Source organism: Salvelinus fontinalis, chromosome 14 (assembly GCF_029448725.1).
Source record: "Salvelinus fontinalis isolate EN_2023a chromosome 14, ASM2944872v1, whole genome shotgun sequence".
Classification (NCBI taxonomy): Eukaryota; Metazoa; Chordata; class Actinopteri; order Salmoniformes; family Salmonidae; genus Salvelinus; species Salvelinus fontinalis.
In genome coordinates, this window is record NC_074678.1 from 3942539 (window position 1) to 3957333 (window position 14795).

A 14795-nucleotide genomic window follows, 5' to 3' on the forward strand; every position below is an offset into this window, starting at 1 on the left:
CGGGCTTTGGTCCCCACCATAAATGGACCGAGCTTTGGACCGAGCTTTGGACCGAGCTTTGGACCGGGCTTTGGCCCCCACCATAAATGGAGCGAGCTTTGGACCGAGCTTTGGACCGAGCTTTGGACCGAGCTTTGGACCGGGCTTTGGCCTCCCACAGTCTCATTGTGTTGTGTTCAGTTCAAACATTCTGACAGCAGGATGTTGGTCTGTGGCCCTCTGGGCATACAGGGGGAGGGATGGGAGGGGGGGGGGGGGGGGGGGGGGGGGGGGGGTCAAAGGCAGTTTACTCTACACACTGACCTCCTGCTGCCCTCTTAGATGTCTCCACCACGCGAGACACGTGTGCAACGTGAACACGCTCATCTGTGGCCAGAATCTCTGTTCTGGAGTATGTCCTTCCAGACCGACTGCACTCCTCCTACAATGATGTCAGACATAATGTATTTATTTATATGTTATTTACCTTTATTTTACCAAGTTGGTTGATTGAAAAAATATTCTTGTTTTCTTTCTTTTGTTGAGTTTTTGTAGAGAAGAGTGAAATCACAGTACTTAGTGCATACTATACTAGTTATCTTTTTTTAACATGTGTTTATGCTCTCCAAGCTGAGTGCAATGTTCAAACACACCAGGTATGGCCGTGGTGTGGCATCAATACCGTTTCTGTCTCCTTGGCTTCAGATCTGGAGAGGTCTGTCCCATCTGACTCCTCCACTTCCTGCTCAGGGCATCCTGGGTATATAAAGGCCTGTAGGTGGGAGGGAGAGTCATCCCTCTCTCCATCGCTGTCTATGGCATCCAGGCTCAGCCTATAGAGAGAGATGATTCAACTCCATTTAGAGGGCACCACTAGCTTTTATCCAAAGTGACTTACAGTAGTGCGTGCATACATGTTTTTTGTTTTTGCATTGGTGACCCCAGCGGGAATGGAAACCCGTGACCCAAGCGTGGCTAGCGCCATGCTCTATCGACGGAGCCACAGAGGATCATATGTAGGAGCTGTTCATGCTAATAGTAGCATATAGACATGTACATGGTTGTTATTGCAACTTGGCATGATATATCAAGACTCTGATCTATTGTAATGCTTGTTATTATTTAAGGGTGGCTTTTGGTGCCTAAAGTAAAACGGCAAGTGAAAATGACATTTATTAAGTGTAAATGTCTTATGAGAAAGTGAAAATGACATTTATTAAGTGTAAATGTCTTATGAGAACGTGCAAATTATGTCCACCAACGCAGATGACTCATTATACAATGCAATGGCTATTTCAATGTACTGCAGCGGGCTAAATCAGGGTCACACAGAGTGTTTCTGGGTAGTTTTAAACAAATCTACTTAGAAACAAAAGTATACACTTCACACACATGGTTATGGACTTTAAAAAAGAAGACACCTGTACCATGTCAGATACAGAGTTGAAGTGTATTCAATTTTGAGTTTGCATCCCAATATTAGACTTTATATACATCACAGAAAACTGAAAGTTAACAAAACCGGTTGACATAGAAACACCGGATATTCTGCAGATTTTTGAAATAATGTTGATTAATTATGAAATTATGAAAAATATGAATAACATTCCACACAAGAAGCCGCTAAGTCATTTGACTGCAGGAAAGGGCTACATATCAAATAAATGTTATTTGTCACATGAGCCAAATACAACAGGTATAACAGACCTTACAGTGAAATGCTTACTTACAAGCCCTTAACCAACAATGCAGCATTAAGAAAAAGAAGAAAACAAGAAAAGAAGAAGAAATAAGAAGCAACAAATAATTGAAGCGTAGCAGTAAAATAACAATAGCGAGGCTATATACAGAGTCAATGTGCGGGGGCACCGGTTAGTCGAGGTAAGTTGAGGTAATATGTACATGTAGGTAGAGTTATTAAAGTGACTATGCATAGATAATAAATAGAGAGTAGCAGCAGAGTAAAAAGGGGGGGGGGGGCAATGCAAATAGTCTGTTCAGGAGTCTTATGGCTTGGGGGTAGAAGCTGTTTAGAAGCTTCTTGGACCCAGGTGGGAAAGTTGAAGAGCGGAAAGAAAGGTGAAACATGAAAGAGGAAATGTATGCTGTTGTGGTGTTTGGGTGTTTCATTAATCGTTTATCTTATCGTGGCCTTGTCTACACTGCAATTTTTAACCCAAGTTGTTATGTGTTGAAGTGTCAGACTAAAACCACAAGAGAACTTTCAGAACTCATTTAAGGACACAGAGAACTAGAAGCAGAAGTTCTCTGGTCTCTGAGATGTAACCGCTCATGTTACCGGGGATAATTCTAGTCGAAGCCCTTATTTGTTGTCACGAGAGTGAAATGTTAAAGTAAGAAACCAAAAAAATACAGAGATCATCTGAAAACATGCCTTTTTGTACAGTTACATGAAATATAATTATTATTCTATAATTTTTTGTGGTTGTTGCTGATGTCATTTACTTATTTGCTTAAGTCATTTACTTATTTGCTGAAGTCATTTATACTTATATTGTCATTAAAGGTGCTTCACCTAGAATTTCTTAGAATTGGAAGCTAGGGGAATTGCAACAGCACTAGTCTGCAGTCAAAACAAATCTACCCCTCCCCCATAACCCCTTTCACAGTAACAAGGTGGAGACTCTCGCCTGAGCCTTTTACTTTCGGTTTTAGTCCACCAGCTGGTGGACAGCCAATCACGACACTGGCGGGTAAGTAACACTGTGAAACACTATCATTCCACTATTAATGCAGATATGTTATGGACATTTTCTGAAATTACAATGCAAAAATTCCCCCAAAATTTCTATATGTAGCACCTTTATTTAAAAAATGTTTTGTTAAAACGTAAGGAATTTACAGCAATTAGCATGACATTTTTTTTTGACAGTTATATCATTGATTAACGTTCAACATTATCAGACTAATAGACAGGTTGTTACCATACCATTCACACAGACGGACCTGTGTTTTGTCCTATATTTATATTGTATTTATTATTATTTTTAAATTCATCCCACCCATTCTCGCAGGAGGCCTTTTGCCTTTTGGTCGGCCGTCATTGTAAATAAGAATTTGTTCTTAACTGACTTGCCTCGTTAAATAAAGGTTCAATACAATAAATACAAATAGTGAGTTGAGTGGAGAGAGAGGGCCTTACCTCCTCCCCAAGTCGATGGGAGACATGGGCATGCCCAAGCTGTGTCTCCGTGATGTAGACATGGACCTGATCAGGATAGGGAAGCTCTCTCTGTCAGAATCCATCATGTCTCCTTGTCCTCCTGGTCCATTCAGATTCACCATAGTGCTCACCACACCCACAGGGTCCACCGACTCACTGTTATAGCCGTCCATGGCACTGCCTGACAGCGACAGGTTAGGGTTGAACTGGGTGACCACAATAGTGTGATGGGGTATGGATTTGTTTTCAGTCTCTTGATAGGGATATGGATAGGGATGTGGATTGGGATGGAGCTGGGAGCTGTGCTGGGGACTGTCTCTATATCTACTGGGAAAGCCCAGGGTAGGAGGGCTGGTTTCTGTGGCAACCGATACAGAGCGTGCCCCTTGATGGTCTTTGTAATAGTTTGAGTCTATGAAGGAGCAGCTTAAACCCATCAGATCCTCCACACTGCTGTCTACATCCTCATCCAGGCTTGGGTTCTCATAGTCACTTCCATCCTCCTGAGGGAGGGAGGGAGGGAGGGAGGGAGGGAGGGAGGGAGGGAGGGAGGGAGGGAAGAGTGTGGAGAGAGAGAGAGAGGAGTTAGGGCTTGTTGTTTTGACACGTTCAGATGAGGATGCACTGAGTGTGAAAGACAGAGAATAGAAGGAGAAGAAAGCCTTTCTACCTTTTCCTCAGTGGCGATGTTGAAGAAGACGTCCTTAGCGACGGAGGCTGGGGACAGGGACGAGGACAAGGAGGACGCCTCTGAGACACTCACACAGGGCTGCAGGGTAGAACATGGCTTACATTCTGATCCTGCCACAGGAACAAAACACATCTGTCATGTCAGATAGCAATCAATCAATCAATCAATCAATCAATCATAGCCATGATGACTTAACCCCCGAAAACAAGCTAGCTGTTCTGTGCTACAGGTATATGCCCTGACAGCATGACGATAGCCTTGCTATTAATGAATGGAGGACGGAGGAACTGTTTGAAACACCATGAGGAAAGCCTTGCTATTAATGAATGGAGGACGGAGGAACTGTTTGAAACACCATGAGGAAAGCCTTGCTATTAATGAATGGAGGACGGTGGAACTGTTTGAAACACCATGAGGAAAGCCTTGCTATTAATGAATGGAGGACGGTGGAACTGTTTGAAACAACATGAGGAAAGCCTTGCTCTTAATTAATGACGAATGGAGGACGGAGGAACTGTTTGAAACACCATGAGGAAAGCCTTGCTATTAATGAATGGAGGACGGTGGAACTGTTTGAAACACCATGAGGAAAGCCTTGCTATTAATGAATGGAGGACGGTGGAACTGTTTGAAACACCATGAGGAAAGCCTTGCTCTTAATGACGAATGGAGGACGGAGGAACTGTTTGAAACACCATGAGGAAAGCCTTGCTCTTAATGACGAATGGAGGACGGAGGAACTGTTTGAAACACCATGAGGAAAGCCTTGCTCTTAATGACGAATGGAGGACGGAGGAACTGTTTGAAACACGATGAGGAAAGCCTTGCTCTTAATGATGAATGGAGGACGGAGGAACCTTTTGAGACATCATGAGGATATTCTTGCTCTTAGGCCTAATTAATTAGGGTGACATTTTTGCCAGAACGCTCACCATACATCAGCTATCAGGTGGAGAGGTGAGGAGTGACGAGGAAGGAAGTGAGGAAGAGGGAGACAAAAATCAACCCATACCTGAACCCTATAGGCCTATAGGTCAGGCATCATAGCCTGGTTCCTCTTTAGGTTTCTTCCTAGGTTCCTACCTTTCTATGGAGTTTTTCCTAGCCACCGTGCTTCTACACCTGCATTGCTTGCTATTTGGGGTTTTAGGCTGGGTTTCTGTACAGCACTTTGTAACATCAGCTGATGTAAAAAGGGCTTTATAAATACATTTGATTGATTGATTGACAGTAGTATTATATGGCCAAGTACAGATATCAGTTTACTGAGATAGAAATCATCCTTGAGTGTGTTATTAGTATGAGAGGAACCAGTAAACCCTACCAATGAGGTTGGAGGCCGCTGAGTGGAGGACGGCTCATAATAATGGCTGGAACAGAGTGAATGGAACGGCAAACAATGTATTTGATGTATTTAATACCGTTCCACTGATTCCGCTCCAGTCATTACCAAGAGCCCGTCCTCCCCAATTAAGGTGCCATCAACCCCCTGTGGGTACAGAGCCAGGTCCCAGTACAGGCATAACCCAGACCAGCTGTGAAAGCTCTTTTACATTGCTGTTGCATAAAACAGATTCTTCACATATTCACATGATGTCACAAACCACCGTTGCCAAGGGGAACTTGTTCTGATGCCACGGGAAACTGTTATGATGTCATCCATGTCATACGCAAACAAGCTGCTTGTGCTATGTAGAGATGCTAATTTATTTGACCACATTATTTTTCACACAATTGTATCTATTGCATGGTCTGTAATATTTCTGATCAAACATACAACGTGTGTTTCTGTAATTCAAAATGAATTACAGGCCAAAGCTACTGTGTACTCACTTACTATCAGACCAAAGCTACTGTGTACTCACTAACTATCAAACCAAAGCTACTGTGTACTCATTAACTATCAGACCAAAGCTAGACTGTGTACTCACTAACTATCAGACCAAAGCTACTGTGTACTCACTATCAGACCAAAGCTAGACTGTGTACTCATTAACTATCAGACCAAAGCTAGACTGTGTACTCACTAACTATCAGACCAAAGCTAGACTGTGTACTCACTGACTATCAGACCAAAGCTACTGTGTACTCACTAACAATCAGACCAAAGCTACTGTGTACTCACTAACTATCAGACCAAAGCTAGACTGTGTACTCATTAACTATCAGACCAAAGCTACTGTGTACTCACTATCAGACCAAAGCTAGACTGTGTACTCACTAACTATCAGACCAAAGCTAGACTGTGTACTAACTAACTATCAGACCAAAGCTAGACTGTGTACTCACTGACTATCAGACCAAAGCTACTGTGTACTCACTAACTATCAGACCAAAGCTACTGTGTACTCACTAACTATCAGACCAAAGCTACTGTGTACTCACTAACTATCAGACCAAAGCTAGACTGTGTACTCACTGACTATCAGACCAAAGCTACTGTGTACTCACTAACTATCAGACCAAAGCTAGACTGTGTACTCACTAACTATCAGACCAAAGCTACTGTGTACTCATTAACTATCAAACCAAAGATACTGTGTACTCACTAACTATCAGACCAAAGCTAGACTGTGTACTCACTGACTATCAGACCAAAGCTACTGTGTACTCACTAACTATCAGACCAAAGCTAGACTGTGTACTCACTAACTATCAGACCAAAGCTACTGTGTACTCATTAACTATCAAACCAAAGATACTGTGTACTCACTAACTATCAGACCAAAGCTACTGTGTACTCACTAACTATCAGACCAAAGCTAGACTGTGTACTCATTAACTATCAGACCAAAGCTAGACTGTGTACTCACTAAATATCAGACCAAAGCTAGACTGTGTACTCATTAACTATCAGACCAAAGCTAGACTGTGTACTCATTAACTATCAGACCAAAGCTACTGTGTACTCACTAACTATCAGACCAAAGCTACTGTGTACTCACTAACTATCAGACCAAAGCTAGACTGTGTACTCACTAACTATCAGACCAAAGCTAGACTGTGTACTCATTAACTATCAGACCAAAGCTACTGTGTACTCACTAACTATCAGACCAAAGCTAGACTGTGTACTCACTAACTATCCGACCAAAGCTAGACTGTATACTCACTGACTATCAGACCAAAGCTACTGTGTACTCACTAACTATCAGCCAATGATGTCTTATTAGTCTACTAAGTTATTAGTTGGATCTCTGAGCTGTTCATGTTCAGTCTCATAGAGATGCCTATCTGTAGAAAGGCTGCCGGGACCACTGGACAGTTGACACATTCAGACACAGCCAGCCCCGGTCTGAGGAGAGGCGCTATGGTTAAACTAAACTGGGGATACGTCCCATAGTGTTGAGCCCAGGAAAGAGGAAAACCAGACCACACAAACCCCAGCCACACTGGAGACTGGAAACAACCCACTCCACATGTCCTGCCGGCTGATGCTATAAACCAGGGCCCTGCTCTCTGCTCCTCTCTACTCCCCAACAGCATGGCCAACAAATGATCGTTGTGATTGCTGAGTGTAACGTGGATGTATTTTCTAATGTAAATCACTCTCTCAGGCCAGAGGAATGACAATGTCCCGGGCGGGCGGGCGACAGAGACAGACAGAGTGAGAGAAAGAGAGAGAGAGACAGAAACAGAGAGAGAATTGATAGGCCACAAATGAGCTAATGCATTCATAAACATTGGAGAGAGAGAGAGAGAGAGACGAGAGAGAGACAGAGACAGAGACAGAGACAGAGACAGAGACAGAGACAGAGACAGAGACAGAGAGAGAGAGAGAGAGAGAGAGAGAGAGAGAGAGAGAGAGAGAGAGAGAGAGAGAGAGAGAGAGAGAGAGAATAAGTGTTTGCTTCATCCAGGTCCAACTGGCTAAGTGTAAACCTGCCTGGGTTTGGGCTTCAGCTTGAGGCTTGTAGCATCAGCAGCCATAGCCTTTTATGGTTGGCCTCTCATATCTTTAATGCATCTAGGGAGATTAAACAAAGGGCCTCCCAGGTTCTTGGAGTGCTTAGGCTCAATCACAGCCAGCCAGGTCTGTCTGTTCTGTATTCCTGTGTAGACACAGTACAACAGACCTCTACAGGGCCAGTGAGAGCTGTTGACAAACTAGTAATACATTTAACTACAGTTGTAATAGTTGAGCATGAAGCGCTGCGTTTGTAAGGGTTACAGAGAGTATTCACAGCCTGTTTGTTTCTGTATACTGATTTGTTCTCCTCTACTTTGACCTGATCCTTTAATAAATGGCATTTTAGTAGTTCTATTTCTTAACCCTTGAGTTGGGCGGCAGCTAGCCTAGCGATTAACAGCATTGGGCCAGTAACCGGGAAAGTTGCTGGTTCAAATCCCCAAGCTGACTAGGTGAGAGAAAAAAAAATCTATTGATGTGAAACAACGTAGACGTTCCTCAGCCTCTTCATATTGATAGGGCCACAAATGAACCAATGAATTCAGAAACACGGATGCCAATGTTGTGTCTCTGTCTGACAGAGACTATATAAACAAGGAAACGGTAGCTGACAGTGTTAACTACACCCCAAAGATGGCTGCTCATTTCTACACAGTCATCATAGTCAATTTGATCACCCATGACCCGACATCAAAATGAAGAAGAAGCAGATACAATCAGGCATGATATGGCAGTTGACTTGCCTATTTGAGCTAAAATGATCCTTGATCATAACTAGGGCTGTTTATGACGATCTTATTGCCACCACACCGGTAGTCACGAGTCATGACCTCAGTCAAACGCCACGTGACAGTTGAGTCACGGTAACTAGGCTTCTCCAAACCTGCATTCGGATGCCGCTGATGGTCATTAGTAGCCTACCAAACAAGCTAACGGCCAGTCGCTAAAGGCCTGGTACTCAGGGCTCTATTGTCCCTCCTTCAGGTCACTAATGGTCTGGTACTCAGGGCTCTATTGTCCCTCCATCAGGTCACTAATGGCCTGGTACTCAGGGCTCTATTGTCCGTCCATCAGGTCACTAATGGCCTGGTACTCAGGGCTCTATTGTCCATCCATCAGGTTATTAAAGGCCTGGTACTCAGGGCTCTATTGTCCCTCCTTCAGGTCACTAATGGTCTGGTACTCAGGGCTCTATTGTCCCTCTAACCACTCTGACATCAATGCAATCGCAATAGAAAATCAAATCAAACACTTCACGGGAGGCCTTCAGAGTTTGTGCCTTCAGTGAGAAGGCACCTCATAGCTGGTTGAGGCACCTCATAGCTGGTTGATGCATAGAATTAAATAACTGTTGCTATAAACCTATGTTGTGTAACATTTCGATAGGTTAGGCTATGCTATGCAATTGCGTGAGAAAACAGAGTTCTGATGGCCTCTATTAAAAAGTGGAGGATCCCATCAGCCTTCTATAGGCTTGGCCTATTATATTTATTTCTTAACTATTCTTAACTATTCTAATATGAAGCACATTGCTTCACTTCACAAACCGGAGTAGCCTACCTGGCTGGCATGAAAATGAACCGCGGGAACCGCGGGAAAAGCGTCCTCCATTCGATATTCAAGTGCATACAGGTGACATCTTTTTTCCCCGTCCCTCTTCTCTTCTGACAGGTGAATGATGATGGCCCATTCTATATCAAATCTAATTTGACACATATTTAGTATATGTAAAGATTAAATTGAGAATAGTCTGATGGGTGAGAATATCATCACTTGTGAATAATGCCCGGTTTGTGCAAACTAAGGAAAGGAAAGGTGCTTGCATTTTTTCTAATCATAGTCGCATGTATCATGTAGCCTAGCTAGCCTATAGGCCTCAATGTTTTGATAAGGTTTGTATAACAACTAAAGTAGCCTATAGGCCTAGGACCCCTGGAAGAGGGTTGGAGAGCCCATCGCCTACAGAACATAGTGAAACACATGTTCTGTTTAACACTACCTCGGAAATCGTTTGGGGGAAATATCCTTTCTATTTTATTCATCTTTGTTCAATTGGGGCGGCAGGGTAGCCTAGTGGTTAGAGCGTTGGACTAGTAACCGAAAGGTTGCAAGTTCAAATCGCCGAGCTGACAAGGTACAAATCTGTCGTTCTGCCCCTAAAACAGGCAGTTAACCCACTGTTCCTAGGCCGTCATTGAAAATAAGAATTTGTTCTTAACTGCCTAGTTAAATAAAGGTAATTAAAAAATATATAAATTTCTTACTATGAAATAATGCCACGGGAATTATAAGCAAGTCTGTCTGCTAAATGAACTAGTGTAGCCCACAGCCATTTTGCATCTTTTTATTTTTTATTTTATTTTTAAATTTTTCTCCCCTTTTCTCCCCAATTTTCGTGGTATCCAATCGCTAGTAATTACTATCTTGTCTCATCGCTACAACTCCCGTACGGGCTCGGGAGAGACGAAGGTCGAAAGTCATGCGTCCTCCGAAGCACAACCCAACCAAGCCGCACTGCTTCTTTAACACAGCGCGCCTCCAACCCGGAAGCCAGCCGCACCAATGTGTCGGAGGAAACACCGTGCACCTGGCCCCCTTGGTTAGCGCGCACTGCGCCCAGCCCGCCACAGGAGTCGCTGGAGCGCGATGAGACAAGGAAATCCCTACCGGCCAAACCCTCCCTTACCCGGACGACGCTAACCCAATTGTGTGTCGCCCCACGGACCTCCCGGTCGTGGCCGGCTGCGACAGAGCCTGGGCGCGAACCCAGAGACTCTGGTGGCGCAGTTAGCACTGCGATGCAGTGCTCTAGACCACTGCGCCACCCGGGAGGCCCATTTGGCATCTTTAAAGATATGTGACAGATGTATTGTTTAGGTAAAATAAAAATATAAACACAACATTTAAAGTGTTGTTCCCATGTTTCATTAGCTGAAATAAAAGATACCAGCACGTTGTGCTGGGGACAATAAAAGGCCACCAATGTGCAGTTTTGTCACACAACACACATGTCTCAGATGTCTCAAGTTTTGAGGGAGCCAGCAATTGGCACGCTGACTGCAGGAATGTCCACCAGGGGCCTCACAAGTGGCACAGTGGTCTAAGGCACTGCATCGCAGTGCTAGCTGTGCCACTGCGGTCCTCGTTCGAGTCCAGGCTCTGTCGCAGCCGGCCGTAACCGGGAGACCCATGGGGCAGCACACAATTGGCCCAGCGTCATCTGGGTTAATGGAGGGTTTGACCGGTACGGATGTTCTTGTCCCATTGCGCTCTAGTGACTCCTGTGGCGGGCCGGGCGCAATGCACGCTAACACGGTCGCCAGGTGTACTGTGTTTCCTCCGACACATTGGTGCGGCTGGCTTCCGGGTTAAGCGGGCTTTGTCTCAAGAAGCAGTGCGGCTTGGCTGGGTTGTGTTTCGGAGGACGCATGGCTCTCGCCCTTCGCCTCTCCCGTACGGGAGTTGCAGCGATGAGACAAGACTGTAACTACCAATTGGATACCACGCAATTGGGGAGAAAAACAGGTCAATGTAAAAATATATATTATTTTAATGCTAATAATATTTAATATTAATAATAATAAAATGTCCACCAGAGCTGTAGCCAGAGAATTGAATGTTCATTTCTCTACCATAAGCCTCCTATGTTGTTTTAGAACATTTGAAAGTGCGTCCAACCGGCCTCACAACCGCAGACCACATGTATGGTGTGGTGTGGGCGAGCGGTTTTCTGATGTCAACATTGTGAACAGAGGTGGCGGTGGCGGTGGGGTTATGGTATGGGCAGGCATAAGCTACGGACAACGAACACAATTGGATTTTATCGATGTCAATTTCAATGCACAGAAATAACGTGACGAGATCCTGTGACGAGATATTTTTTTAATGGTTTCTGTGACCTTCAGATGCATATCTGTATTCCAAGTCATGTGAAATCCATAGATTAAGGCCTAATGAATTTATTTAAAATGACTGATTTCCTTTATATGAACTGTAACTCAGTGAAATCTTAGAAATTGTTACATGTTGCGTTTATATTTTTGTTCAGTATACATGTGATATGAAATCTGTGGGCATGACACACATCAACACCTGTCATCTCACATCCCTTAGAGACAGAAAGGCACTTTGATCATCCATTTATGACAACGTGAAAGCACTGAGCGCTTCACACCAAAGGAAATAGACAAAACCTCACTGTGGCAAAAAAATAAAAAACATTATACAACATCAATATAAAACACATGCTGATATATAATATAACTATTAGTTTAAGATAATAACAAAAAAAAATATATATTTTTTTTCAAAAGTGAGAATGATTTCATTGCACGTTTAGATCATTTTAAGCACACCAGGAGATAATGCAACTGAAATTACAAGACACAAACCTCAAGATTCCATATCTGAAGAAACTGTAAGACCACCGTAACGCATGAGATCAACAAAAACATCATTTTTAAAGTGTGATGAGGAGAAAGGCAGAGAAAGGGAGACAGAGAATCACATGCAGTAGCAAAAAAAAGAAAAAAGGGGATGGTTGTAGCTACCTCTCTTGAAGGACCAACGTTTCATCCAGAGTTTGGAGAAAGAAGGCCAGGAGTTGTTTAAGGGAGAATCTGCCATAGAGAAGGCTATCTGGAGCTGGTCAGCTCGCCGTGCAACACCGAGACTTGGGCTGAGCGAGTGAGCGAGTGAAAGAGTCCGAGAGAAAACGAGGGGGGGGGGGGGGGGTGGACGACGACGAACGAGTATCCCAGGCAGAGTCGGATCAGGGAGCTGCTGGGGATTACCTAACCACAGATAACATACATTCCAAATGGCACCCTATTCCGTATGTAGTGCACTATTTTTAACCAGGGCCCAATGGTCAAAAGTAGTGCACTACATAGGGAATAGGATGCCATTTGGGATGTAGATATTGAAACCCAGGGGCTCCTGAATAGGGGCTGGCTGGGAGAGAACAGACACAGTGAGGGGAAGTGATAGAGGCACCGTGGAGAGAGGGAGGGAGGGGATGAAAAGAGGCGACGGAGAGAGGGAAGACTTTGATGAAGAGGGGAAGGGAAAGGTGTGAGGGCGGAGTGGCTGAAGAGAGGTAGGAAAGAGTTTAACTGTGAAGAAGTCTGGGAAGATGAAGGGATGGGAGGGGAGAGAGAGAGAGAGTGGTAAAAAAAGGACAGAGGGCAGCAGCAAGCCGAGCATTAGGAGGGTTAGATGAGCGTTAGGATGGTTAGCTGAGCATTAGGAGGGTTAGCTGAGCGTTAGGAGGGTTAGCTGAGCGTTAGCTGAGCGTTAGGAGGGTTAGCTGAGCGTTAGAAGGGTTAGCTGAGCGTTAGCTGAGCGTTAGGAGGGTTAGCTGAGCATTAGGAGGGTTAGCTGAGCGTTAGGAGGGTTAGCTGAGCGTTAGGAGGGTTAGCTGAGCGTTAAGAGGGTTAGCTGAGCATTAGGAGGGTTAGCTGAGCGTTAAGAGGGTTAGCTGAGCGTTAAGAGGGTTAGCTGAGCGTTAAGAGGGTTAGCTGAGCGTTAGGGTTAGCTGAGCGTTAGCTGAGCGTTAGGAGGGTTAGCTGAGCGTTAGGAGGGTTAGCTGAGCATTAGGAGAGTTAGCTGAGCGTTAGGAGGGTTAGCTGACCGTTAGCTGAGCGTTAGGAGGGTTAGCTGAGCGTTAGGAGGGTTAGCTGAGCATTAGGAGGGTTAGCTGAGCATTAGGAGGGTTTGCTGAGCATTAGGAGGGTTAGCTGAGCTTTAGGAGGGTTAAGTTAGCTGAGCTTTAGGAGGGTTAAGTTAGCTGAGCATTAGGAGGGTTAGCTGGGCGTTAGCAGGGTTAGCTGAGCTTTAGGAGGGTTAAGTTAGCTGAGCTTTAGGAGGGTTAAGTTAGCTGAGTATTAGGAGGGTTAGCTGAGCATTAGGCGGGTTAGCTGAGCATTAGGAGGGTTAGCTGAGCGTTAGCAGGGTTAGCTGAGCGTTAAGAGGGTTAGCTGAGCATTAGGAGGGTTATCTGAGCATTAGGAGGTTTATATGAGCGTTAAGAGGGTTAGCTGAGCGTTAAGAGGGTTAGCTGAGCGTTAGGAGGGTTAGCTGAGCGTTAGGAGGGTTAGCTGAGCGTTAGGAGGGTTAGCTGAGCGTTAGGAGGGTTAGCTGAGCGTTAGGAGGGTTAGCTGAGCGTTAGGAGGGTTAGCTGAGCGTTAGGAAGGTTAGCTGAGCGTTAGGAGGGTTAGCTGAGCGTTAGGAGGGTTAGCTGAGCATTAGGAGGGTTAGCTGATTGTTAGGAGGGTTAGCTGAGCGTTAGGAGGGTTAGCTGAGCATTAGGAGGGTTAGCTGATCGTTAGGAGAGTTAGCTGAGCGTTAGGAGGGTTAGCTGAGCGTTAGGAGGGTAAACTGAGCATTAGAAATGTTAAGGACGACGAAGGCTTTGCAATCACAGTTGATCATGTGCTCGATTTTAAAAATTGTCATACCTCAACATATTCAACGTAATAAATCTATCAGACATTGCTCATGTCCAAGAAGGACTCTGCTAAAATGTGTCTGTTATTACACAATGGACAGAAGTGATGTGATATATGATATCAAGTTAGATATGAAAACATTGGTAATTTTTTTTTTACTCACCTTCAATATATATATATGAAACCCTATCCAGACAGCCTCCAGACGAAGAACCAAAAAGCAACAGGAAACCAGAGTATAGAGATGTCTTCAACCAAAAGGTTGTTGTGTTCTAACCATGTTCTCTTGACGAGTGTGTGCAGTTAGTCCTCTGACTCTGCACAGTAAAAAGACAATGAACGGGGAAGAGGACAAATCAACCAAACCACAGGTCACTCACAGCTTCCTCTTTTCAGCTTCTCTGTGCCATGTTAGCTGAGGACAAAGTGGCGTACTCATGTACAGCCACACTAGCCTTGTTCCAATATTACACAATCAACTTTCATGCATATTTTTTTCTCTCTTTCAGTTCCATACGCTTTCACAAGCTTCGAGTATAACTTTATAATCATTTCTCATATGTAACAAGCTTCAATAGTTCA

The 14795-nt window shown here is 44.3% G+C and overlaps 1 protein-coding gene across 2 annotated transcripts in view; it reads right to left on the bottom strand.

The window, feature by feature from the left end:
* Window positions 1-14480, bottom strand: part of LOC129869413 (rho guanine nucleotide exchange factor 18-like) — a 129738-nt gene extending 115258 nt beyond the window's left edge. Inside the window, exons 1-5 of one of the 2 annotated variants that reach the window (XM_055943807.1) lie at window positions 14377-14480; window positions 3834-3964; window positions 3143-3666; window positions 662-812; window positions 304-421 (exon numbers count right to left, since the gene is read on the bottom strand). In XM_055943807.1, the coding sequence (XP_055799782.1) occupies window positions 304-421; window positions 662-812; window positions 3143-3600 (727 nt within the window). In that variant the 5' untranslated portion in view covers window positions 3601-3666; window positions 3834-3964; window positions 14377-14480. Of the gene's footprint in view, window positions 1-303; window positions 422-661; window positions 813-3142; window positions 3667-3833; window positions 3965-14376 lie in introns of those variants that run through there. The other variant, XM_055943806.1, reaches the window with a different exon arrangement.
* Between the last annotated feature and the right edge of the window lie 315 nt (window positions 14481-14795).